This window comes from Thamnophis sirtalis, unplaced genomic scaffold (assembly GCF_051295495.1).
Source record: "Thamnophis sirtalis isolate CommonGarterSnake01/CBP01778 unplaced genomic scaffold, rThaSir2_p1.2 scaffold_8, whole genome shotgun sequence".
NCBI classification, from domain to species: Eukaryota; Metazoa; Chordata; class Lepidosauria; order Squamata; family Natricidae; genus Thamnophis; species Thamnophis sirtalis.
In genome coordinates, this window is record NW_028261388.1 from 7097979 (window position 1) to 7124324 (window position 26346).

At 43.1% G+C, this 26346-nt stretch overlaps 1 protein-coding gene across 10 annotated transcripts in view; it reads right to left on the reverse strand.

Moving 5' to 3' along the window:
* Positions 1-26346, reverse strand: part of DLG2 (discs large MAGUK scaffold protein 2) — a 1057900-nt gene that overhangs the window by 243341 nt on the left and 788213 nt on the right. For all 10 annotated transcript variants that reach the window (XM_087721030.1, XM_087721029.1, XM_087721034.1 and 7 more), the window contains one exon: positions 24510-24560. In XM_087721030.1, coding sequence (XP_087577156.1) covers positions 24510-24560 — 51 coding nt within the window. The remainder of the gene's footprint in view (positions 1-24509; positions 24561-26346) is intronic.

The following is a 26346-nucleotide window of genomic DNA, read 5'->3' on the forward strand; positions in this document are numbered from 1 at the left end:
CCATGAACTGCTCCTTTGCTATTTCCAGAGCGGACCAGATTTAAGCACTCCATGGCCTGGATCTGGCCCGCAGGCCTTGATTTCCCCCCCCCAAGTTTATTTTTTAATACATCTTTACATATATTATAGAAACAAAGTGTTGACCAGATTGATGTTGCCTTTTACATCCTCCCCTTTACTTAATCCATTTTACATCGTAGATTGGTTTTCACGTTCAGCCAAATTATTTTCTTCCATTATTTTCCATTTTTTTTATATTCGTTTTTTTCTTAATACATAAACAATATCTTCAATTGCCCCTTCAAAAATTGCACCAAATGATCATTTCATATTTCTCTATTGGTCTATTTTACTATAAACAGTATATATCCTCTAGTTACCTTTTGACATAGAGAGCATTTCTTTCAGTTTTTTTCTACAATTAACAAAATACTATGCGTTCTTTATTTCTTAATTAGTTGCATAACAAGACCAATCATGCTACTATTCCCTTTAATCTACTAATACTACACTTTCCCCCCCTTCTTCCTCTTTTATCCATTTTCTCTTGGGCTTGATTTTGACACCCCTGCTTTAGATCAAAGTTTGAAGGAATATCACTTGGAATACAGCATTCAGTTTTGGTCACCACGATGTAGAAAAGATGTGGAGACTCTAGAAAGAGTGCAGAGAAGAGCAACAAAGAGGATTAGGGGACAGGAGGCTAAAACATATGAAGATCAGTTGCAGGAACTGGGTATGTCTAGTTTAATGAAAAGAAGGACCAAGGGAGACATGATAGCAGTTTCCCAATATCTCAGGGGTTGCCACAAAGAAGAGAGAGTCAATCTATTCCCCAAAGCACAAGAAGCAATGGGTGGAAACTAATCAAGGAGAGAAGCAACTTAAAACTGAGGAGAAATTTCCTGACAGTTAGAACAATTAATCAGTAGAAGAGAAGTTGCCTCCAGAAGTTGTGAATGCCCCAACACTCGAAGTCTTTAAGAAGATGTTGGATAGCCATTTGTCTGAAATGGTATACAGTTTCCTGCCTAGGCAGGGGGTTGGACTAGAAGACCTCCAAGGTCCCTTCCCATTCTTCTATTGTATTGTATTTGGACTTGCTATCCAGGGACCAGAAAGCTTTACAATGACAAGCGGATTAGATCACCAGATGGTTAAATGCTGTCTATTGATTCCTTTTCCATTTGCTAAAGAGCCGGGCTGCCTCAGCTTTAATAACACAAGTTTAGCTTATTGTTGCAAAATAGCTCTATTCTTTATGAAGAAAAACTGGACAGGATTCCAGCTGATCTTCAGGCCATATTCGAAAGCATCTTCAAGGCAATCAGAGCGCCAGTGGTTTGCTAAATTGCTTTTGGCCACAAAGGTTCTTGCAAAACGCCCACTGAGAGAATACCACAGTGACAAAACAACAGCCAGTTTTATTTGGGGGGGTGGTGGTAATTTATGGATGCCTCTATATGTATGAATTCTGGAGTGGGTATTGGGATAAGGGATGATAAGCCTCAGAGAGTTTTATCAAAAATACATATGTCTTTGTTTCTGCTTTGTGCTTCCCTCGTTGATACCCGGTTTTCCCCAAAATAAGACCTCCCTGGATAATAAGCCCAATCAGGCTTCTGAGTGCATGCGCTAAAATAAGACCTCTTCCATCCGCCGGCCAGTGTCGACTGGCGACTACCCGGAGGAGAGCCTTCTCTGTGGCTGCTCCGACCCTCTGGAACGAACTCCCCGTGGAGATTCGAACCCTCACCACCCTCCAGGCCTTCCGCAAAGCCCTTAAAACCTGGCTGTTCCGACAGGCCTGGGGCTAAAGAACCGTTGCCCCCGTCTCGAATGGTATGACTGTTGTGTGTTTTAAATCATGCATTGTTTTGTGTCGTTTTTAATTTTGTCTGTATCCCCCCTTCCCTGGTTTGAGTTGTGAGCCACCCTGAGTCCCCTTCAGGGGAAAAGGGTGGCATATAAATAAAATAAACATTCAAACATACATTCAACATTCCTGAAAACGAGCCCTCCCCCCAAAATAAGCCCTCCCCTAAAATATTTAAATGCATGCGCAGCCAGTCCCCATTTTCTCTGGTTGAAACAATGCGAGGTGAGGCGGTAAGGCTGGCGGGGATTAGAGAAGGAGAGAAGAAAGGAGGGAAGCAAGGAGGGAAGGAAGGAGAGAAGAAGAGAAGAAAGGAGGGAAGGAAGGAGGGAATGTAGGAGAGAAGGAAGGGGGGAAGGTAGGAGGAAAGGAAGGGGGAAAGAAAGGAGAGGAGGAGAGAAGAAAGGAGGGAAGGAAGCAGGGAAGGAAGCAGGGAAGGAGGAGGGAAGGAGAGAAGGAGAGAAGGGAGGAGGGAAGGAGGGAAGGGGGAAGGAGGGAGGGAAGGAAGGAGAGTAGGAAGGAGAGTAGGAGAGAAGAAAGGAGGGAAGGAAGGAGGGAAGGAAGGAAGAAGAAGTAGGAATGTTGTAAGATAAGATGGAGTTATGGGACAGTAAGAAAGCAATTTCAAGTATATTGTCAACTGCAGGGGAAAAATTGTTATAAATACATATTATTAATAACAGTTATGAGATCACATAATTGTGAATGTATATATGAAATTAATAAAATTTTCAAAAATAAAAAGAAAAACAAATGAAAGATCAACTCTACGGTACACTGCAGAAAAAAAAAGGCTGGAGGGGGGAGGGGAAGGGAGGGGAAGATGCCCCATGCCCCGCCCTTACCTAACAGCCTCTCCCGCAACCCTAGCCACCGCGCCCCTTCTGTCACGCTAATGGCCGCCGCAAAAAGAGCGGCAGGCCCAGCGACACGCAACATAGCGGCAGCCATGAGGTGACCATGCTCATCGCCTCCTGCACCTCAAAAATAGGAGGAAGAGTTGACACTATTCGTACCAAACCAGAGATCTTTAAAAAAACGGATAATGTCAAGTTCCAAGAAATCACCCAATGCACAAAAGGAAGTGTCAGCACCTTTGCTTGTACTCCGAAGACCTGAAAACTGCTAGGAATTAATTGTCTTGTGATCTTTAACCTGATCAAGAGTCAGCAAGATTCTTGTCTGGGGTTGTCCCATTATTGAGAACATGTTCTTCGAGGTCACCCGGAGAGACAAAAAGGGCAACGGCGTGTGGGTAAAAGATTGTATTTTATTATTATTATTATTATTTTATTTTATTTTATTACATTTGACTACGTTTCGAGACATTTCCATAATAACAAATTCGTTATAGACATCAAAAGTTAGGCATCTTCTTCCCTCCCTCCCTCTTTCCTTCCCTCGTTTCTTCTCTCCCACTCCCCTTCCTTCCCTCCCTCCTTCTCTCCTTCTCTCCTTCCTTCCCTCCTTTCTTTTCTCCTTTTCTCCTTCCCTTCCCCCTCCCTTTCCTCTCTCCTTCCCCCCTTCCTTCTCTCATACATTCCCTCCTTCCTTCCCTCCTTCCCTCCTTCCTTTCTTTCTTTTCTCTTAGATTCCCTCCTTTCTTCCCTCCTTCCTTCCTTCCTTTCTTCTCTCCTTCTCTCCTTCCTTCCCTCCCTCCTTCCCTCCCTGCTTCCCTCCCTCCTTCCTACCCCGCTTTCTTCTCTTTCTTCTCTCCTTCCTTCTTTCCACCTGTCCTTTCCCTTCTCTCCTTACTCTTCCTCCCCTTTAACCTTCCCCCCTTCTTCCGATTCCTCCCCTCTTTCCTACTCTTACATTCCCTCCCATTCTTCCTCTGCCTTTCCCTTTCTCCTGTTCCTCTCCTTTCTCCTCTCCTTCCTGTCTTTCCTAATACCCCTCCCTCCATCCACTCTAACCGTTGTTGCATTTGCATATTCTCCTCTACTGAGGACGACCTGGTTCTCTTTTTCTTTCCTTGTTTAAAAAAGGCAAAAGATTGGTTGGGCTTCTGTTCTCTTGGGAAAATTGGAAACGTTAACCCACAGCCAAGCTTTTGTCGTCTTTCACAGAAGAACGTATCTTTGATAGAAGGGGGGTGAGCTTTCGAAAGGGGATCGAAATTGGCCTGTAATTGGGCTGGAGAGGGACATTTTGATTGTCATTTCAAAGCCATCTCTACAAGGAGTGTGTGTGCGTCTATGTTTATACAATACCAGGAAAGTGCCTTTTGTATACCAGCCATTGGGCAAACCATTGTGCCGCCACAGCAGCATTATAAAAATAGTCCTCGACTTACGACCATAATGGAGACTCTCCATTACCGCCATATATTATAATGGTCATAAAATGGTGTTCGTTCGGTAAACACAGCAGTTGTAAAGCAGCCATCGTATAGGGTTTCCTGCTCGAGGGGGTTGGACTAGAACACTTCCGAGGTCCCTTCAAGCCCTATGCCAGGCCTTGCAGGCCACTTTAGCTGACTGTGATCTGCAGTTCAGTGGTTCAAATCTCACCGGCTCAAGGTCGACTCAGCCTTCCATCCTTCCAAGGTGGGTGAAATGAGGACCCGGACTGTGGGGGCAAGTTGCTGACTCAATTTGCTAAAAAAAATTTGTAAACCGCTTAGAGAGGGCTGAAAGCCCTATGAAGCGGTATATAAGTCTAATAAATAAATAAATAAATAAATAAATAAATCTTTTCTTTTGGATCTTTGGCCTGCCACACTTTCTATTATTCTGCTATGTATTTTATATTGTGGGAAAATGGGAGGGGAGAATTGTACAGAGTTAGATGCTAGGTAGCCATAACAACATTCTTTCTAGGAAACCAAGGTCATCCTTTGTCTTTGCACCTCTGCACCTGACCGGAACTGGGTGGGTGGAACTGCCAGCATGGCAGTGGGAGATTGGACCATGTGATGGACTTGTGGGCGTGGGGGCAAGATCTTAAACTTTCAACTGGGTGGGGAAAACCGGGAAGCTGATTTTTTTCCCCAGATGTGCCAACATGGGTCTCTTAATAAATTGGAACTTTGAGCAATACTTTGCCTTGGACTCTGATTTACTTTTGGATGATATTTGGAACCCTGACACCTTATTCTCTTCCTCCCCATCTCCCCTCCTCCTCTCCCCTCCCCTCATCTCCTCCCTTTCCTTCCCTTCCTTTTCACTCCCCTCCACTCCATTCTTAATGTCCCGGAGACAAATTCCTTGTGCATCCAATCGTAAGCCGAGGACTACCTGTATTGAGATCTCATGTGTCTGGCCAACCCCCTTTCACTGCAGTCATGACGGCACCGGCAATAAGAAAAATGGCAGGAGACGATACACACTCAAATGCCGAGCAATAAAAGATAAAGGTAAAGGTTCCCTTCACACATATGTGCTAGTCGTTCCCGACTCTAGGGGGCGGTGCTCATCTCCGTTTCAAAGCTGAAGAGCCAGCGCTGTCCAAAGACGTCTCCATAATCATGTGGCTCAACGCCAAAGGCGCACGGAACGCTGTTCCCTTCCCACCAAAGGTGGTCCCTATTTTTCTCCTTGCATTTTTTACCTGCTTTCGAACTGCTAGGTTGGCGGAAGCTGGGACAAGTCACGGGAGCTCACTCCATTGTGCGGCGCTAGGGATTCGAACCACCGAACTGCCGACCTTTCTGACCGACAAGCACAGCATCTTAGCCACCGGGCAGTAGCTGACTATAATTGCGCATGGAATGTTGACAGAGAAGCTCGGAGCAGCTGTCGATCAAAAGGCTTCGTTCGAAAAAGACATTTCAAAACTTAGCCATTACGTGACAAATATATATATATATTCTCCATAGCTGAGAAACCAATAATCTGCGCCTGAAGAGAATTGCATTTGTAGCCTTAGGACAATTGCTTTGACACCAGGCGTCAAAGGCTGAATTCATTAGAGTGGATATTTTAGACATGAAAATCAACACGGTGTATTTGTCACTGTACACAACAGGATTGTGGGCAGGGACCTATTTCAAAAGGTTACTCTGCAAAGGAAGAATAGCAATAGCCATCGCACTTAGACCTAGACAGGTAGTCCTCGAGGTACAACCATAAGGGAGCCCAACATTTATGTTGTTAAGTGAAACATTTGCTATGTGTCTCATTTTAGGGCTTTTCTTGCCATAGTTCTTCAGTGAATCGTTGCATTTGTTAAGTTGGTAATGTGGTTGTTAAGCGGATCTGTATACCCTACTGACTTTGCATGTCAAAAGGCTGCAAAACGCCTTGCCAAGCATCCAAATTTTGATCATGTGACCACAGGGATGCTGCAATGGTCGTAAGTGTGAAAAATGGTCATAGCTTACTTTTTTTCAGTGCCGTTGTGACACTGAATGATCATTAAACAGACTGTCGTAAATTGATGATTACCTGTACACAGCTTCTCAGCCCTCTCTAAGCGGTTTACAGTCAGCCTATTCCCCCCCCCCCAACAAACTGGTCCTCATTTTATTGACCTCAGAAGGATGGAAGGCTGAGTCAACCTTGAGCCGGTCAGGATCGAACTGCTGGCAGTGGGCAGAGTTAGCCTGAAATACTGCGTTCTAACCACCACGGCTCTTGATGATGATAGATAGATAGATAGATAGATAGATAGATAGATAGATAGATAGATAGATAGATAGATAGACAGACAGACAGACAGACAGACAGACAGACAGACAGACAGACAGACTGACTCATGTCTCCACCATAGAATCCACCATAGAGTCCATAGAGACCACCATAGAGTCTCCACCATAGGGTCTCCTCCTAGCGCAGCATCCTTTTTCCTCTGCCGACCAGAAGTCCAGTTCCCCCACTATAGTCTCCTCATAGCACGCCATCCTTTTTCCTCTGCTGACCAGAATACCAGTGCCCCACCATAGAGTCTCCTCCTAGAGAGGTGCCCCTTTTCCTCTGCCAACCAGAAGTCCAATTCCCCCACCATAGAGTCTTCTTCTAGCATGGCGTCCTTTTTCCTCTGCTGACCAGAAGTCCAGTTCCCACATCACAGAGTCTCCTCATAGCACGGCATCCTTTTTCCTCTGCCGACCAGAAGTCCAGTTCCCACACCACAGAGTCTCCTCATAGCAGGGCGTCCTTTTTCCTCTGCCGACCAGAAGTCCAGTTCCCCCACCATAGAGTCTTCTCCTAGTGTGGCGTCCTTTTTCCTCTGCCGACCAGAAGTCCGGTTCCCCCATCATAGAGTCTCGCCCTAGCACGGCGTCCTTTTTCCTCTACCTGTCATAACCAAAAGCCCTATCAATTGTGGAGCTGACCGGCGACAGGGAGCCGCAGCAGAGGGATGAAAGAGCCACATGCGGCTCCAGAGCCATGGGTTGCCGACCCCTGGTTTAGCCTCTTCTTCAAAACCTCCAGTGATGATGCACCTAAAACTTCTGAAGGCAAGCACTTGCACTGGCTAATTGTCCTCACTGTTAAGGAAGTTTCTCTTTAACTCCAGGTTGCTCCTCTCCTTCATTGGTTTCCATCCATTGTTTCCTACCTGACTTTCTGGTCCTTTGGAAAAAAGGTTGACCCCCCCCCATCTTCTTTGTGGCAGCCCCTCCAATACTGAAATAGTGCTATCATGTCCCCCACCCAGTCCTTCTTTTCTCTAGAGTAGACATCTCCCAATTCTTGCCATACCCAATTTTGCTAGACTTCAGACAAACATTTGCCATTAAAGAGTTTTGACGGTTCCACCACAAAACCGCGGTAGACTAAAGCGTGCTCGACGAAAGCGCGTACGTGACGTCATCACAGTGCGACGAAAACAGCACGCTGTGAGCGGTAAACTTAAAATTAACGCGTAAATCTAAACCTAACCCCCCCAAACCTAACCCTAAACCTAACCCTAACCCTTAACCTAACGCTAAACCTAACGCTAACCCTTAACCTAACCCTAACCCTAACGCTTAACGTAACCCTAAACCTAACCCTAACCCTAACCCTAAACCTAACCCTTACCTTTATGTGAATCGGCTTGCTTTCAAAGCGCTTTTTAAAGCGCCCTTTTTTCTCCGCGGTCGTATTTGTCGCGCTGCTGATGACGTCAGGTACGCGCTTTAATCGGGCGCGCTTTAGTGGACCGCGGTTTTGACGGGTCACGGTTTTGACAAGCAAAGTTTGTTCCGCTAAAATCTTCTGAAGCAGCGGGATGAGTCAGAGGCAAGCCAGCTACTGGGATGGACCTTTGAACTGACCCCTGTTCGGACTTTCTCCGTGAGACGTTCCACCAAGGCTGATGCCAGTGCTTGCGCTGTGCATTTTTCTTCCTTTCCGGAGAGTTTTAGTTGCTGACAGACACAAAAGTAATCCTTCCATTCCATCACAGCGGGGACGCTTTCTTCCATCTCCGAGTAAACACAATTGATCAAACGGACGGCAGCTCGGGCCTTTTTAACGTTTCTGCTTAGCAAGCTGTTGCCTTTATTGGCACACAACTTTCTCCCCAATCAATGACTCAACCGAAATCCAAAAATTTGCAGACAGCCAGAAGGATGGGAACCGAAAGCAGGAGAGGCAAAGGAGAAGGGAGGATGGTGATAAATTGATAAAATAAATTCTTCACAGGGCTTCCCGCCCTTACGTTTTGCTAAGGTGAATTGGAGCAGTGGAGCTGGGCTCCTTTATAAAATTCTATTTCAAGCTTAAGCTTCAAAAAAGGGTGAAAATTGGGGGTTCTTGAACATAAAGGCAAAGAATATAGAGGCAACGAACGTCAGACAAGGTGGGATCCCAATTTTCAATTCTTCCTTCCTCAAATTCTTTGACTCTTGTATTTTGGCCTTACTGCCTTCCATTATAGAGTGGAGTGGAGTGGAGTGGAGTGGAGTGGAGTGGAGTGGAGTGGAGTGGAGTGGAGTGGAGTAGAGTAGAGTAGAGTAGAGCAGAGTAAAAGAGAGAAGAGAAGAGAAGAGTTGGAAGGGACCTTGGGGGTCTTCTAGTCCAGGAGTTACCAACCTTTCGGACCTCAAGGACCACTAAATTCATAATTTTAAATCCCGCAGACCTCTAATATGATCTGCCTAATGATCGGCTGGGTGGGTGTGGCTAGGTGGTCACGTGACTGGGTGGGCATGGGCAACTCAATGTCACTCACACCGAAGGGTGCCTCGCCGGCCTCTACTCACCCCTCCCCTCCCAGCCACTCCTCCCCTCCCTGCCTGGGCTCCTTAGGGCCCCAACAGGAAGCAGTTGTTGGAGCTAAGCTGCCACCAGGAGAAAGAGTTGGCAAAACAGCTCAGTTCAAATTGGATCTGGCCGAGAAGAAGGCCCAGGAGACGCACCTCAATCTTGAAAGAATGAAGTCAGGAAAGCAAAGGCTTAGAATGAAGTAAGACTTGCAACATGCAAAGAGATGGAAGCAAAGATCCTGGAGCAGATGTAGATTTTCTCTTAATATTTGGAGGAGGGCAATTTGGCTGAAGGCGATCTTGAACCTGTGCAGAGTCAAGGTGATACTGAGCATGGATAATGAATGCTTTAGGCACATTAGAAGTTGACGTCCACTTGCCTTAAAGTTCCTAAGGTTGAGAAAAACTTTTTGGCCCTCCATTCTCAAAGACCACTGATTCTTCCCTGTGGTCCTTCAAGCACCAAGGGAAATAACTTCAGTTGACCCAATACAATTTTGCAACCAGTTCGTGATAACACCCTGCAAGGCCTAAAATAATTATAAGAGTCAGTTCTCAGGCTGATAAAAGATTTAGAAGACATTTATGTCAACTTACAAGCTGCAAGCGACTCTGTTATCAGCAAACAGGTTCCACCACCTGGCCGGAGGCAGTTAAAAAAAACCTTATTACACTTCGGCATAGATTGTTCGAACTGGGAAATAATTCAGCCAGCTAGAAATGTAGTGATCCCAACCTTCGCCCTTTATTCTCCATTCATCTTATTAAAGAGACTCTGTGAGAATTGCATTTGGGGGGGAAAAAAATCACTTCCAATTAGAGGCAGAGGTCAAAGAGCCCTACATAGTCTCCTCTCTGAAGGACTGCCAAGAATTCATTTGGCTGTTTTGTAAAGAATTGGGGGAAAAGTATTCTGAAACTGCGTAAAAAAGATTGCAGGAACTGAAGTGCTGCTTCATTCCGAATAGAATGAAAGAATAACGGAGTTGGAAGGGACCTTGGAAGTCTTCTAGTCCAACCTCCTGCTCAGGTACCATTCCAGACAAGTGGCTGTCCAGCCTCCTCTTAAAAACCTCCAGCGTTGAAGCACTTGTCTGCAACCTCAGGGTTTGCAACACAGCCCGTTCAGCAGTTCCAAGAAGGCTGCACATTCATTTGCACCACTAAGGCGGCCCTGAGGACTCAGACAAACCTCCAAGTGGCCTCAATGACTTTCTAAAAGAATGCAAATGACCAGCAAATGACCATCCAGTCAGAGCTGAAGAAGCTTCTTGGATGAGAAGCAAAACGTCTTCAAAGAAAAATAAGAAAGTCCACTTGCCTTTGAAAAAGTACCTTTGGGATAGAAACCTGGCTGAATTTACAAAAGAATAAGAATAGAATAGAATAGAATAGAATAGGAATAGGGGATAGGATAGGATAGAATACAATAGGAATAGAGGATAGGATAGGAATAGGAATAGGAATAGAGAATAGAATAGAATAGAATAGGAATGGGAATCGGAATCGGAATGGGAATAGGAATAGAGGATAGGATAGGGTAGAATAGAATAGGAATACATGATAGGATAGGAATAGGAATAGAGTAGAATAGAATAGGAATAGGAATAGAGGATAGGATAGAATAGAATAGGAATAGAGGATAGGATAGGATAGAAATAGAGAATAGAATAGAATAGAATAGGAATAGAGGATAGGATAGGATAGGAATCGAGAATAGAATAGAAAAGAATAGAAACAGAATAGAATAGAATAGGAATAGAGGATAGGATAGGGTAGAATAGAATAGGAATAGAGGATAGGATAGGAATAGGAATAGAGAATAGAATAGAATAGGAATAGAGGATAGGATAGAATAGAATAGGAATAGAGGATAGGATAGAATAGAATAGGAATAGAGGATAGGATAGGATAGAAATAGAGAATAGAATAGAATAGGAATAGAGGATAGGATAGAATAGAATAGGAATAGAGGATAGGATAGGATAGAAATAGAGAATAGAATAGGAATAGAGGATAGGATAGGATAGGAATAGAGAATAGAATAGAAAAGAATAGAACAGAATAGAATAGAATAGGAATAGAGGATAGGATAGGGTAGAATAGAATAGGAATACAGGATAGGATAGGATAGGAATAGGAATAGAGAATAGAATAGAATAGGAATAGAGGATAGGATAGAATAGAATAGGAATAGAGGATAGGATAGGATAGAAATAGAGAATAGAATAGGGAATAGAGGATAGGTAGGATAGGAATAGAGAATAGAATAGAAAAGAATAGAACAGAATAGAATAGAATAGGAATAGAGGATAGGATAGGGTAGAATAGAATAGGAATAGAGGATAGGATAGGATAGGAATAGGAATAGAGAATAGAATAGAATAGGAATAGGAATAGAGGATAGGATAGAATAGAATAGGAATAGAGGATAGGATAGGAATAGGAATAGAATAGGAATAGGAATAGGAATAGAGGAGAGGATAGGATAGGATAGGTAAGATCGGATAGATAGGAATAGGATAGGAATAGGAATAGAATAGATAGGATAGAATAGAGATAGGATAGGATAGGAATAGGAATAGGAATAGATAGATAGGAATAGGAAGAGGATAGGATAGGATAGGATAAGATAGGATAGGAATAGGAATAGGAATAGAATAGGAATAGGAATAGAGGATAAGATAGGATAGGATAGGATAGGAATAGGAATAGAATAGGAATAGGAATAGAGGATAGGATAGGATAGAATAGGAATAGAATAGGAATAGAATAGGAATAGAATAGACGATAGGATAGAATAGATAGGAATAGAGGATAGGATAGGATAGGATAGGATAGGATAAGATAGGATAGGAATAGGAATAGAATAGGAATAGGAATAGAGGATAAGATAGGATAGGATAGGATAGGAATAGGAATAGAATAGAATAGGAATAGAGGATAGGATAGGATAGGACAGGCATAGAGATAGAATAGAATAGGAATAGGATAGAGTATAGAATAGGATAGGATAGGATAGAATAGAATAGGAAATAGAGGATATGATAGGATAGGATAGGATAGGATAGGATAGGTAGGATAGGATAGGATAGGATAGGATAGGATAGGATAGGATAGAATTCTTTATTGGCCAGTTTGATTGGAACACAAGGAAGCTTGTGCCTCCCACTTTACATAAAAGAAAAAGATACATTTGTCACAACTGTAAGCTACAACACTTAATGATAGCCATTAAGCAATAAGCAATCAAATCATACTAGGAAACAATCAGGATACAAGCAACTGTCGTACCAGTCATAAGTGGGAGGATATGGGTGATAGGAATGATGAGAAGATTAATAGTTGAGAGAATTATTTGTTTAGCAGAGTGATGGCGTTTGGGTAAAAACTGTCCTTGTGTCTAGTTGTCTGGTGTGCAGTGCTCTATAGAGTTGTTTTGGGTAGGAGTTGAAACAATTTATTCAAGTGAATGTTTTACCATTGGTACCAATGTTTTCCAACCTCACCAGTTTCTAATGAGTGAGTTTTATTGTCAGAATGTGCAGGAATGGCCTTGCTGGTACGGGAATTCTGGGAATTGAAGTCCAGCTATCTGGAGGTTCCATGGTTGGGTAGGAAACACTGACTTTCATGGAATCCCATCAAGTTTTCCCGCAACCCAGTCTATAAATCAACCCGGGTTAAGACTTTAGCAGCTGGAGAAGGAAATCAATCCTGGCGTTTTGCAAAAAAATGGTCAGATTTAAGTGCTTTGAAGGCAAAATTCGAAATCGATGGTTGCCTAAATTGGAAGCCGTTTTGATTTCAAAGCCATGCGGCTGAACTCTTGAAGGGATTTTAAAGCATTTACACATCGCTCAGTAATTAATGGGAGCTGTGCAAGGGGAAAAGGAGAAATTAATCGCGGAATAATCTTCGCATCAATGGCATTTTAACTGCCTAGGGAAGGGAAGCAGAGCCTGACCCCCACCAATTGAATCTTTCCATTAATATGATTTCCAAACAAGCAATAATTTATTTATTTTTAACTATGGTTTCAAAAGCACAGCTTTGAGGATGCATCGTGTCCTGAGCCTAATTTTACTTCTTTGCTTTCTGTATCAATAAGGCAATTTCAAGAGATGGTTCCCAAAAGGCATTTTTTTCAAATGAATAGCAAGGGTAGGGCATGCATCAGCTTGAAAAATAAAGATCACATATTTTATTTATTTCTAAGGCAGCTAAACATGTGTCCCTTTTCAATAAGATGAATAAGCATCTCTTCCCCTCTCACACCTGCAATATGGCCACTTAAAATATTTAAAACAACAACAATAGAGCAGTGGTGAAATCCAGCAGGTCTGACAGGTTCTGGAGAACCGGTAGCAGAAATTTTGAGTAGTTCGGCAAACCGGTAGCAGAAATTTTGAGTAGTTTGGAGAACTGGCAAATGCCACCTCTGGCTGGCCCCAGAGTGGGGTGGGAATGGAGAATGGGCCACCACTGGCGCCCCTGACATGAGTGACGTTGAGCTGGCTACGCCCATCCTGGCCCCCTGTGGTCAAACACAACCCTGATGCGGCCCTCAATGAAATAAGAGTTCAACAGCCCTGATTTACTCCAACCAGGAAATTGATGTGCTGCAACCTGGCCTCTGTGTTGTCATGTTCTTTGAGAAGCCGAACATGCATTCAACCACCTTCCCCAACATTATGTGCCAGTTAAATTTTTAAAGCCATTCTTAGCATATTTCAAGATCAAATCTCAGCTCCCTTGCTATCGGGAACAGTATGCAGCTTCCGAGTTAAAAGTAATAACTGCCAGCTTAAAGGTTTATGTGATAAGGCTACGGTATGTTCCCTCCACACTGTCAAACTATTTACTAAGTCTGCACTACTATTAATCTTCTCATCGTTCCTATCACCCATCCCCTTCCGCTTATGAGTGTGTGTGTCAGCCTCTGCTTTGCTGTTGCTTCGGCTGCCATTTGAAACGGGGAGGGAGGGCATGGTATTTGGGAGGGGTTACTAATTGTGCTGGAGGAAGATTCTGGAGTTCTGCTGCCTGTCGGACTACGCATGCGGAGGAGATTCCCGCCAAGGCTAACGGCACCGACATTCCATCTTGGTGATGCCTTTCAAAGTTATCTCACACCTGACACTTAGGGAGAATTATGATTGGACTGTAACTGGGATGCCAAGGGGTGGGGAATGGGTTATTTTATATATCAATCGCTTTCCCGCCTAAATAATCAGTCTTCGCTTTGCTACGCTTCTAATCATTTATAATTAGTAAAAGTACACTTGATTTCTACCTATGGAGTCTCGTGGTCTTCTTTCCTAATTACTCAATGAAGAGGTGCTGACAGTGTGACTGTAATTTTGTGCTTGATTTGATTGCATATTTGTACCTTATGACTATCATTAAGTGTTGTACTTTACGATTCGTGATGAATGTATCTTTTCTTTTATGTACACTGAGAGCTTATGCACCAAAGACAAATTCCTTGTGTGTCCAATCACACTTGGTCAATAAAGAATTCTATTCTATACTACTCTATGTCAACGTTCCAAATATCATCCAGAAATAAATCAGAGTCCAAGGCAGAGCTATCCCTAAACTTCCAATTTAATAACAGAGACATGTTGGCACAACTGTGGAATGCCGAATCTGAAAGCTTCCTTGGATTCCCACCCAGTTGAAAGTTCAAGACCTTGCCTCCACAACCACAAGTTCATCACATGGTCCAATCTTCCTCTGCCACGCTGGCATTTCCACCCATCTAGTTCCGGTCCGGTGCAGAAGTGCAGAGACAAAGGATAACCTTGGGCTTTTAGAAAGGAATGTCCGATTATGACAACAACCCATTCTACAATTCTACTCCTTACTATTCCCCCTCCCAATTACTACACTAATGAAACAGCATAGTAAAATAATAGAATTCTACAATTCTACTCCTTACTATTCCCCCTCTCAATTACTACACTAATGAAACAGCATAGTTGTTGTAATATAGTTCCTTGTGTAGGCGTAGCGGTCACCCATGGCCCAGTTCATACCAGGGCATGCAGAGCCACGCTGAACCACACAGGAGAAAACAAACTCCTAAAACTCCATAACATCCTGATAGTGCATAACATAACATTCTGAGATGTGCCCTACCAATGACGTCCAGGATTTGACCATATATAGACAGAACTTCCCTGAGCAGATTAGAAATTGTACTTTTACAGGCTGTTTTTACTCACATGCTATTGCTCCTCCTGCCTTTGTCCTATCTCAATAAAAGGGGCTCTCAGACCCCCAATCTGGGTTTCCCCATCCCGAGAAAGGTCGTGTCTTGTCTTTTCTCCACATTGGCCTCATGGACAAACCACGGGAACATCACACATAGTAAAATAATAGAGTGTGTGGCAGGCCAAAGATCCTAAAAGGAATATAACTGCAGGCCTGACACTCTACTCTACTCTATTCCATACTTACTCCCTGGGGGCGGAAAAATCAACATATGCACGAGTAGCAAGTTATGCAAAATAAGTGCCTTTCTATGCATTCAATTCACAGCATCAATTTAGTCCATTTTCAGGGAGAAATCTTAAACGAATTTGGTAGCTAAAGGTCAACCGGGCAGCTACAGTGTGGCATTTTAATGGTGATTGGTTCTGAGGTTACATTAATAAGGTCATGTGTGCATAAACTTCGATGGCTTAGCTTGATATTGTGTCTGCATGCACACACCCACACAGACTCCAAATGATGGCAGCATTAACAGCAAATTGGATGGCATCCAGACGTGTCAAGCATTTGGAACAGATAATAATAGAGTTGGAAAGGACCTCGGAGGTCTTCCAGTGCAACCCACTGCTATATTATTTCAGACCAATGGCTGCCCAGTCCCTTTTTGAAAGCCTTCAGGGATGGAGCACCCACAACTTCTGGGAACAAGCTGTTCCTGGAATTTGCTGCAAAACTGTGCTGCAAAATTGGGAAGTCAATCAAACGGAGCACCTTAAGGCCAACATACCCTTAACGCAGGGGTGTCAAAATCAAGGCCCGAGGCCCAAATCTGGCCCGTGGAGTGCTTAGATCTGGCCCGCAGGGCTGCTCGGAAAACTTCAAAGGATTGGCCCGCAGTGCCTCTGCCAGTGAAAACGGAGCTCGGGAGGCCCGATGGCGGCCGTCCTGAGCTCCGTTTTCGCTAGCAGAGGGTTGCAGGACGCTGTCGCAGCCTAAAACGGAGCTCGGGAGGCCCGATGGCGGCCGTCCTGAGCTCCGTTTTCGCTAGCAGAGGGTTGCAGGAGGCCATCGCAGCCTAAAACGGACCTCGGGAGCCCGGTTTCACTGGTGGAGTGCTCGGGCCACCACAGGTGTCCCTGACACAAGTGACAATGAGCTGGCGGCACCCCCCTCGCCACACCCACCACGCCCCCCCCGGTCAAACACAATCCTGATGTAGCCCTCAATAAAACCGAGTTTGACACCCCTGCCTTAATTGAAAATTTCTTAAAGGAATGTTGGACTCCAATCTAATCATAAATCGAGGATTATCTGTATAATCTGTTTTTTTTTCTTTCGTATCCTGTTCTGTTGTTCAGCTAAACACTTTTGTATTCCTTCTTCTTAGGCTCTTGTGTATCTGGTTATTTTCACTGGCCTCCTTTTCATTATTTTCCCCCTATTGAGTATTCTGGATCACACTCTCCACTCAACCTAATTACATCCACCTCTTCCCACCAACCTATTCTCCATGTCAAATTCCTTCGGGCAGTGACCAGGTTGTTTCCCCTCCCCCACGCCCACTCTCCCCCCCCCCCCGCTGATAATGTGCCTTTTGGATCGATCGTGTTGCAAATATCAACGACCGATTTTCTTCCCCCGGATTAATCATTTAAATATCCTTCCTGCGCTGCGTCGCTCAGGAATGAGGCTAGCCTAATTACATTATAAAATGCCGAAGGGAGGCGTCAGCTGTACCCTTGCAAAGATGAAATTACAAAGTGGGCACGCAAGATGGAGAAAATAGGGCAAGCAATCAATCGAAGGCAATTTTTGTAGGACAAATATTGTGGCGGAAGCTGCCGGCTTTTATCGCCGCCGAGAGAGAAATTAAACCACAGCTAGGCTCGTTGCTTTATTAAACCACTGCTAAAACTTTTGCCATATAAAGGTTGCCCTGTAAAGAACGGTTGCTGTGATTGGGTATGGCTAGTTTGATGAAAAGAAGGACCAGGGGTGACATGATAGCAGTTTTCCGATATTTCAGCTTCCACAAAGAAGAGGGAGTCAAACTATTCTCCAAGGGCACCTGAAGGTAGGACAAGAAGCAATGGGTGGAAACTAATCAAGGAGAGAAGCAACTTAGAACTAAGGAGAAAATTCCTGACATTTAGAACAATTAATCAGTGGAAGAACTTGATTCCAGAAGTTGTGAATGCTCCAACAGTGGAAGATTTTAAGACGAAATTGGACATTCATTTCTCTGAAATGGCATAAGGTTTCTTGCCTGAGCAAGGGGTTGGACTAGAAGACCTCCAATGTCCCTACCAACTATTCTATTCTATTCTATTCTATTCTATTCTATTCTATTCTATTCTATTCTATTCTATTCTACTCTACTCTACCCTATCCTACCCTACCCTACCATTCTGTATTCTATTAAAAGAACCTTTTTATTTTATGTTCAAAACAACATAAATAAGTTTAGGTGTCCAGTATCAAAGTCCCTAACAGACTTTGACTGAGCATAGATACTCTGTACAAATAGTCCTTGACTTATAACCACAATTGAGCCCCAAACGTCTATTGCTAAGTGAGTTTTGCCCCATTTTTTGACCTTTATCGCCACCGTTGTTAAGGGATTCACTGCAGTTGTTCAGTTAGCAACACAATTGTCAAGTGAATCTGGTTTTGCTTGTCAGGAGGCCCCAAAAGGAGATGATCACATGAGCCCAGGACATTGCAACCTTCATAAATCCATCCCAGCTGCCAAACATCCAAATTTTGATCATGTGACCACAGGGATGCTGAAACTGCTGTAAGTGTGAAAAATAACCGTAGTTCACTTTTTTCAGTGCTGTTGTAACTTAAAACGGTTACTAAATGAACGGTGGTTGAGTTTAGCTCTACCTGTACCTGGATAAGAGATTTTGGAAAATCAGGACTGTGGGAGCTACAAAAACAGGGGTCGGCAACTTTAAACACTCAAGGAGCCACTAAGGTCCTAACTGGAAGCCCCTCCGTTTAATTCTGGAGCCGACCGGAAGTCCGGTTCCCCCACCATAGAGTCTCCTCCTAGCGCGGCGTCCTTTTTCCTCTACCTGTCCTAACCGAAAGCCCTATCAATTGTGGAGATGACCATAGAGTCTCCTCCTAGCATGGTGTCCTTTTTCCTCTACCTGTCCTAACCGAAAGCCCTATCAATTGTGGAGATGACCATAGAGTCTCCTCCTAGCATGGTGTCCTTTTTCCTCTTCCTGCCCTAACCCGAAAGCCCTATCAATTGTGGAGCTGACTGGAAACCCCTTGTCATAGAGTCTCCTCCTAGTGTGCTTTCCCCCCTCCCAACCAGAAGCTTCTCTCAAAATTGTGGCGCCAACTGGCAATGGGGAGTCAGAGCAGAGGGAGGAAGGAGCCACAGGCGGCTCCAGAGCCGCAGGTTACTGACCCCTGGACTAAAAAATTTAAAAAAAAAATCCAGAAGAAGGTAGGAGGAGAAGCCATTGACCTGTCAACGAAGTTGCTAGGAATTGAACTCTAGTTGAAGGAGACTCCATGTTACATACTCTCTTGACCTCAATAAATCCAAATATTTCAGGAAAAATTAAAGCTTCGGCTCATTTAGGCCCTTAATCTGGTTTCCCGAAATGAAAGAACCCTCAACAGCCAACTGGGAATTCAATTCTAGATGCTTGTTCAGCAGTTCCTCTTTTTCTGCACATGTACAGACAGAAGAATTGGCTTCACCATCTGTTAATTATTTATTTCTCTTCCTTACCGGAAGGAAGACAATTGAATATAATGAGGCCTGAGAAAAATGGAAGATAATTGTTTGCAGCAGTGGAAGAATAATATCCCTGCTGAAAACTGAACCTGGAGGATTACGCCAAGGTCTCTATAATTGCTATTTCTACATCTCTGAGGTTTTTTGCGGTTTTTCGCCTTCCCCCACTCCGCCCACCCCCAAAAATCCCAGCAGCCTCAAGAAAAAAGGACAAACCCACTAAATCGTGGTGTTACCAGCTACCATATTTTTCAGACTATAAGACACACTTCCCCCCCTAAAAGAGGGTGAAAGTTTGAGTGCATCTTATACACCAAATGTAACCCTGCACATCCACTGGCCCCTACTCTTTGGCCTCTGCCTCCCAGGAATTTGCCTCCTTGCAGCAAATAGCAAACAGCCGGTTTCAGCTTCAGCACAGCCTGATTAGCACAAGCAGCTGTTGGTCGGTTGGATGAGCCTCGTTGGATGGGGCAATTACTGATTTGTTACTAAAATTACTAATTTAACAACGACGGGGATTCACTTAACAAAGGTGGCAAGAAAAGTCGTAAAATGGGGCAAAACTCACTTAACAGATGTCTCACTGAACGACGTATATTTTGGTCTCAATTGTGGTTGTAAGTCGAGGACTGCATTTCACTGTGTTGTTTTACCCCGTTTCTCAAAGATTTAAAAGATCTAAAAGATGTGTATGGGAGGCAAACCCCCTCCCCTCCCCCCCAAAAAAAGATTAAAAATTGGGATGTGAGCAAAAGATGCAGGATGAAGGGAAAAGAAAGGGAATGTAAAGTAAAAATATGACATGAAAGTCTCCCCTCCCCCCCAAAAAAAGATTAAAAATTGGGATGTGAGCAAAAGATGCAGGATGAAGGGAAAAGAAAGGGAATGTAAAGTAAAAATATGACATGAAAGTATTGTAATAATGTATATGAATATTAGAATTTTATAAGTTGGATAACTGGTTTGTATGTAGTGTGATAGTGATATAAGTATAAAAATATGGTTGATAGTGAAGGATTAGAATTAAACAATAAGTGATTAGATAATGAAAGAATATATTTGTTATTACCATGTCTTTGAATATTATAGTGACAGGAAGGGAAAAAAAGATAAAATAAAGATAGAAATAAGAGAGGAACTATAGTGTGTGTGTGTGTGTGTGTGTGTGTGTGTGTGTGTGTAGATATAGATATAGATATAATAGATATATAGATATACTGTAGATATAGATATATAGATATAGATATAGATATATAGATATAGATAGCGAGAGATAGAGAGAGATAGAGATAGAGATAGAGATATAGATAGATATAGATATAAATATAGATATAGATTTATATAGATATAGATATAGATATAGATATAGATATAGATATAGATAGATATAGATAGATAAAATAAAAATAGAAATAAGAGAGGAACTATAGTGTGTGTGTGATAGATATTATAGATATAGATATAGATGTAGATAGATATAGATATAGATGATATAGATATAGATATAGATATAGATATAGATATAGATATAGATATAGATATAGATAGATAGAGATAGAGATAGAGATAGAGAGAGATAGAGATAGAGATAGAGATAGAGATAGAGATAGAGATAGATATAGATAGATATCGATATCGATATCGATATCGATATAGATATTGATATCGATATAGATATTAAGATATACAAAAGAGTAAGAAGAAGGGATAGAATTAAAGGATGGCGGTAAGGGATATGTGCAAATAGTATGAAATAAAGAAAATGAAATGTAACGAGCGTGAGTAATACTACTATGTTTATTTGTATTGAAATGTATGATACCCAGGTATCACACCATCCACGCATTGATATGTATAAAAATATAAAAATAAAAAAATCTTGACAAACAAAAAGGAATAAATCGTTCTTCTCTCCTCACAGTTATCTGGATATCATAACCCTAACCCAGGGGTCGATTGCTGTCGGCATTACTGCCGGTTCGGCACTCCCCGCGTGTGCGCATTTGCACCTAAAAAGGTCTGTGCATGCGCGAAGCGTTAAAAAAGGGCGGGGGAAATTATATTTCTGCAATGAAAATTGTTCTGCGCATGCGCAGAACTGAAAATCAAGATGGCGGCGCTGTATGAGAACCGGTTCGGGGGCATGGCAGGCCTGGGTCGCTGCAGGTTCCAACAACCCAGGCTGCCAAGTTACTACCGGTTCAGCCGAACCAGTACGAACCCATCTCTGCCCTAAGGTGGCGCAGTGGTTAAAAGCAGCACTGCAGGCTACTGCTAGATCAGCAGGTCAGCGGTTCAAATCTCACCGGCTCAGGGTTGACTCAGCCTTCCATCCTTCCGAGGTGGGTAAAATGAGGACCCAGATTGTTGTTGGGGGCAATATGCTGACTCTCTGTAAACCGCTTAGAGAGGCCTGTAAGGCCTATGAAGCGGTATATAAGTCTACTGCTATTGCTAACATTCAGGCCTGGGTCGCAGAACCGGCAGCAACCCAGGCCTGACAGGCCCCTGAACCGGTTCCCGCGCTGCTGCTTGGCCGCTGTAAATTGTTCTGTGCATGTGCGAAGAACAATTGAAGAACGCACGGGTGTGCCTCGTGGGTCTGGTGCACGTTGTCCGTGGATTGTGACTTAGCAGTAACACCGGCACCAACCCACCCCCGATCCTAACCCTAATCCTAACCCCCAATTATTCTCCAGACAGGTCCACGAGAAAAACAAAAATTTCCACCACCTCCTCCCCTTCCTTTGGTGAGAGACATAATTGAATTTTTCTTTTTTTTTTTCTGCCAGTGACTCACAGAGCTGGTTGTGACCACGTCTCCAAACTACGCAAGAGATGTTTTCTCTCCTGTGCTTGTTTTTCAGCTGTGGGTTTTGTGGAAGGCTGCAAGCAAATGCTCATCATTTTCTATCATTGGCAAGTTTAATGCAAAGGCTAATCCATTATCTGTGCCAGGTCAAGCCACAACGCTGAGCACGAATCACGTTGACCTCCGTTCAGTATAAATGAATCACTGGGTACATCCATTCAAAACAATCTGGCGCTCCAAAATATTATCTTGAGAGGATCATGTGCCATTTGATGACCTTTTTATACTCTAATTAAGGAAAGATGATTAAAAATGCCCCAATAACTCAGGGAATAGAAATATCCTCTGTCATTCCCCATTATTCTTTGTGATGGATCTGGTTAAATCTTGTTCAGTCATTTTCACCGTGATGGAAATATAATGCTGTGTTAGTGTGTGCCCCACTCTAGAGGAATTCATAACCAAAGGAATATCGACAACTTGTCTCTCTGTGTGTGTCTGTGTGTGTGTGTGAAGAGATCCCTACAGATGAAAGCGTAATTTAAAAAAATATTAGAATGTACAGAAATAGATAGATTCACACTTAAAATTAAGGAGAAGGAAGAAACAGAATATGTTTTTAATACAGGATTTGTTTTACCAATGGCTAATGAATAGAAACAGAAGTTTGGAACAGAACAGACCACAACAGAACAGAATCACGGGTTGGTTCCAGCAGTCACTACTGCCGGTTTGCTTGTGGCTACGCTGCGCGCGCATGCGCAATACAATAAAAATTGTTCTGCGCATGTGCAGAAGCAAAAAACAAGGTGGCGGTGCCTACGGTGTGCCTGGGAAAACCGGTTCGGGGGCGTGGCAGGCCAGCGACCCAGGCAGCCAATCACTACCGGTTCAGATGAACCGGGCTGAACCGGTAGGAACCCACCACTGAATAGAATAGAATAGAATAGAATAGAACAGAATTCTTTGTTAGCCAAGTGTGATTGGACAGACAATGAATTTGTCTCCTGTGTGTAAGATTTCAGTGTACATCCAAACAACAATGTAGTAATCCCTAAGGTGCTTTTTCAGGAGGCAACTGGACTTTCTTGATTTTTTCTTTGAAGGCATTTCGCTTTTCATCCAAGAAGCTTCTTCAGCTCCGACAGGAGAGTGGGGAATGGAAGAAGCTGGAGAAGCTTCTTGGATGAGAAGCAAGAAATGTCTTCAAAGAAAAAAACAGAAATAGCAATAGCAATAGCAGTTAGACTTATATACCGCTTCATAGGGCTTTCAGCCCTCTCTAAGCGGTTTACAGAGTCAGCATATCGCCCCCAACAACAATCCGGGTCCTCATTTTACCCACCTCAGAAGGATGGAAGGCTGAGTCAACCCTGAGCCGGTGAGATTTGAACCGCCGAACTGCCGAACTAGCAGTCAGCTGAAGTGGCCTGCAGTACTGCACTCTACCCACTGCACCACCTCGGCTCTTGTCCAGTTGCCTCCTGAAAAAAGCACCTTTGGGACAACCGTTGACCTGGAGGACTGAGAATCTCTACGTACTTGTAACAATGTGATAAATAGGAAGGAAGGAAGTAGTGAAAAGAGGGAAGAAAGAAGGGAAAGGAGAGGAGGATGGAAGGGAGAGAAAGAGAAGGAGAGATAGTAGGGAAGGAAGAGGGAGGAGAGGTAAGGGAAGAAGAAAGAGATAAGGAAAGGTGGGTAGAAGGGAGAGTAAGAGAAGGAGAGGAGGGAGGAAGGGAGAAAAAAGAGAAGGAGAGAGAGTAGGAGGGGGAAGAGAGAGGGGAAGAGTAGGAGAGAGGTAAGGGAAGAAAGAAGGGGAAGGAGAGGAGGTAGGAGGGAAGTAAGAGAAGGAAGGGAGAGAGAAAAGAAAAGAAAGAGAAAATAAGGTGATGTCACAATAGATGCTTGGGATGGTAAACAATACAACCCAAACTGTACTCTATAATCTCTGAAATGGAATAACAATAATATAAGATTGGCAAAGAAAAAGAATAACCATGTGAATGTTTACCTAGAATTGTATGTATATATAGCACATTAGAGATAAACAATATTTGGTTATAAATAGTTAATTATAGAAAGGGAAAACACTAACTGCAAAGAAACCAATACGGAACTGCTGTATGATATATGATGGAACTTCTTGTTCCTATGTTGTCTTAAGTCATGTGTTTGTTCTTGTTGATGTGTTTATGTGTGTAAAATAAAAACTTAAATAAATAAAAAAAACAATGTGATAAATAATAAATACTAAGATGCAATCATAAACCGTAAGGTACAAACAACAAAGTGATAAATCATAAGATACCAATAGTACTAGGAAAGATGAGAAGGATAATAGCAATACAGCCCTACTACACGGGTAAAATATCTTTAGGCCTAAGACAGTGCTGTGAGAATCAGGTATTTAGCAGAGTGATGGCATGAGCCAAAAACTGTCTCTGTAGTAATTTTGGGCATGCAAAGGGGAGGGGGGAAGTAGAAACAGTTTACATCCAGTTTATGTTCTCATTGGAACGCCGGCAGTGGTTTTCAGATTTCAAACCTGTAACAAACCCGGATTGATAGGCATTTCTCAAGTTAAATAATGTGACTTCCACTGACTTAAGTGGGAAACAAAGGGTGTGTTTCCCAACACGCTGCTTTATTTGTATTTCTAACGATGTCTGTCCAGGGTGAGAAATAATTAACTTACCCTTTCCAATGTAATTTCTTCAAATTCATATTCAATCTCTGTGCCGTTGACCTAAAAAAGGACATAAAGAAAATCTATTAATACCTGTGGGAAACATGTTTTCTGGAGGGTTAATGTTATTTCATGTGTGATTAAGCATTGCGTTACACACACACAGAGAGAGAGACACAGACACAGACACATACATACATACATATATGCAGTGGTATATATGTGCTAGTCGTTTCTGACTCTAGGGGGTGGTGCTCATCTCCGTTTCAAAACCGAAGAGCCAGCGCTGTCCAAAGACGTCTCTGTGGTCATGTGGCCGGCATGACTCAATGCTGAAGGCGCACGGAACGCTGTTACCTTCCCACCAAAGGTGGCTCCTCTTTTTCTACTTGCATTTTTACATGCTTTCAAACTGCTAGGTTGGCAGAATCTGGGACAAATAACGGGAGCTCACTCCGTTATGCGGCGCTAGGGATTCGAACCAACGAACTGCTGACCTTTCCGATAGACAAGCTCAGTGTCTTAGCCACTGAGGCCCTGCGTCCTGGTACGTTTCCTACTTAAACCCAAAAGGGGGTAAACCCCCTCCCTCCCTATTTTACTTAACAAGAAATATCTCTGGACAAATTCCATCATTTCTCTTCTATTCCACCAAATTCTACACAAGTAGAACCGTGGAAAAGAGAGCCGAGGTGGCGCAGTGGTTAGAGTGCAGCACTGCATGCTACTTCAGCTGACTGCAGTTCTGCACTTCGGCTGTTCAAATCTCACCGGCTCAAGGTTGACTCAGCCTTCCATCCTTCCGAGGTGGGTAAAATGAGGACCCGGATTGTTGTTGGGGGCAATATGCTGACTCTGTAAACCGCTTAGAGAGGGCTGAAAGCCCTATGAAGCGGTATATAAGTCTAACTGCTATTGTAAAATCCAGTCCTTTTGAAGTTTCATTTAATGCCCCATCCTTGTTCAGCTGGTGTTCAATTATTTACATTTTTAAACTGTATTTTTGGGACTTGACTCTTGCTTTCAAAGATCCAGTGAAAAGGCTCATTTCGGACTGGGTTGGAACAGTACGGAGACATCTGGGACCAGCTTAAATCTTTCTCTTTCTCTGCATTTAAAAGCTCAGAAATCTCCTGTCCATGCTTAAGAATCTGTACCATTGTCCGTAACACCTTTACATAAATTCCTTCTATTATATTTTAATAGAAGCTTCAGATAATGCAGCGAGTGTCTTCTTCCCTGTTGATAACTCTCTTCTGTCATGCTTTTCTTCGCTTCGTTCAGTACAGCCGGCTTTCCTTTGTGTTAATAGCAGTCCTCAAGATTTCCACAAAAACATTGGTCAGCATCTTCCCGACCCCTTGCATAATGCCAGAATTATGAAAATTAAGGCTTATATAACCCACAGAAGGCCTGCGCGGTTTTCTTAATGCAAGAAAATGAAGAAACAAAAAACGACAGACATTTTCCAAGTAAGCTATTCTTTGGGATCATCATTTATATAGTTGAGAATATATCTGCTGGATATAACTCCGCATTGGCAATAGGAAGGGCATCCGGTCAGTAAACACTCAGGTAGGTCCTTTCCAGTGGTGGGATTCAGTCGGCTCGCACTTATTCAGGAGAACCGGTTGTTAACTTCCTAAGCAGTTCGGAGAACCGGTTGTTGGAAGAAATCTCCTTTTATTTTTCTCCACTTTACAGGGCTAATCCTGTAAGGGAGGCAGGAAGGAAACATTCTGGTGTTGTTTCTAGCCTAATCTTTATTGCCCTGCTTACAGAAACTGCCTCTCCGGTTAACCCTGATTACATTTTAACAGCTAAGGCAAAGCACCCATCAACCTGA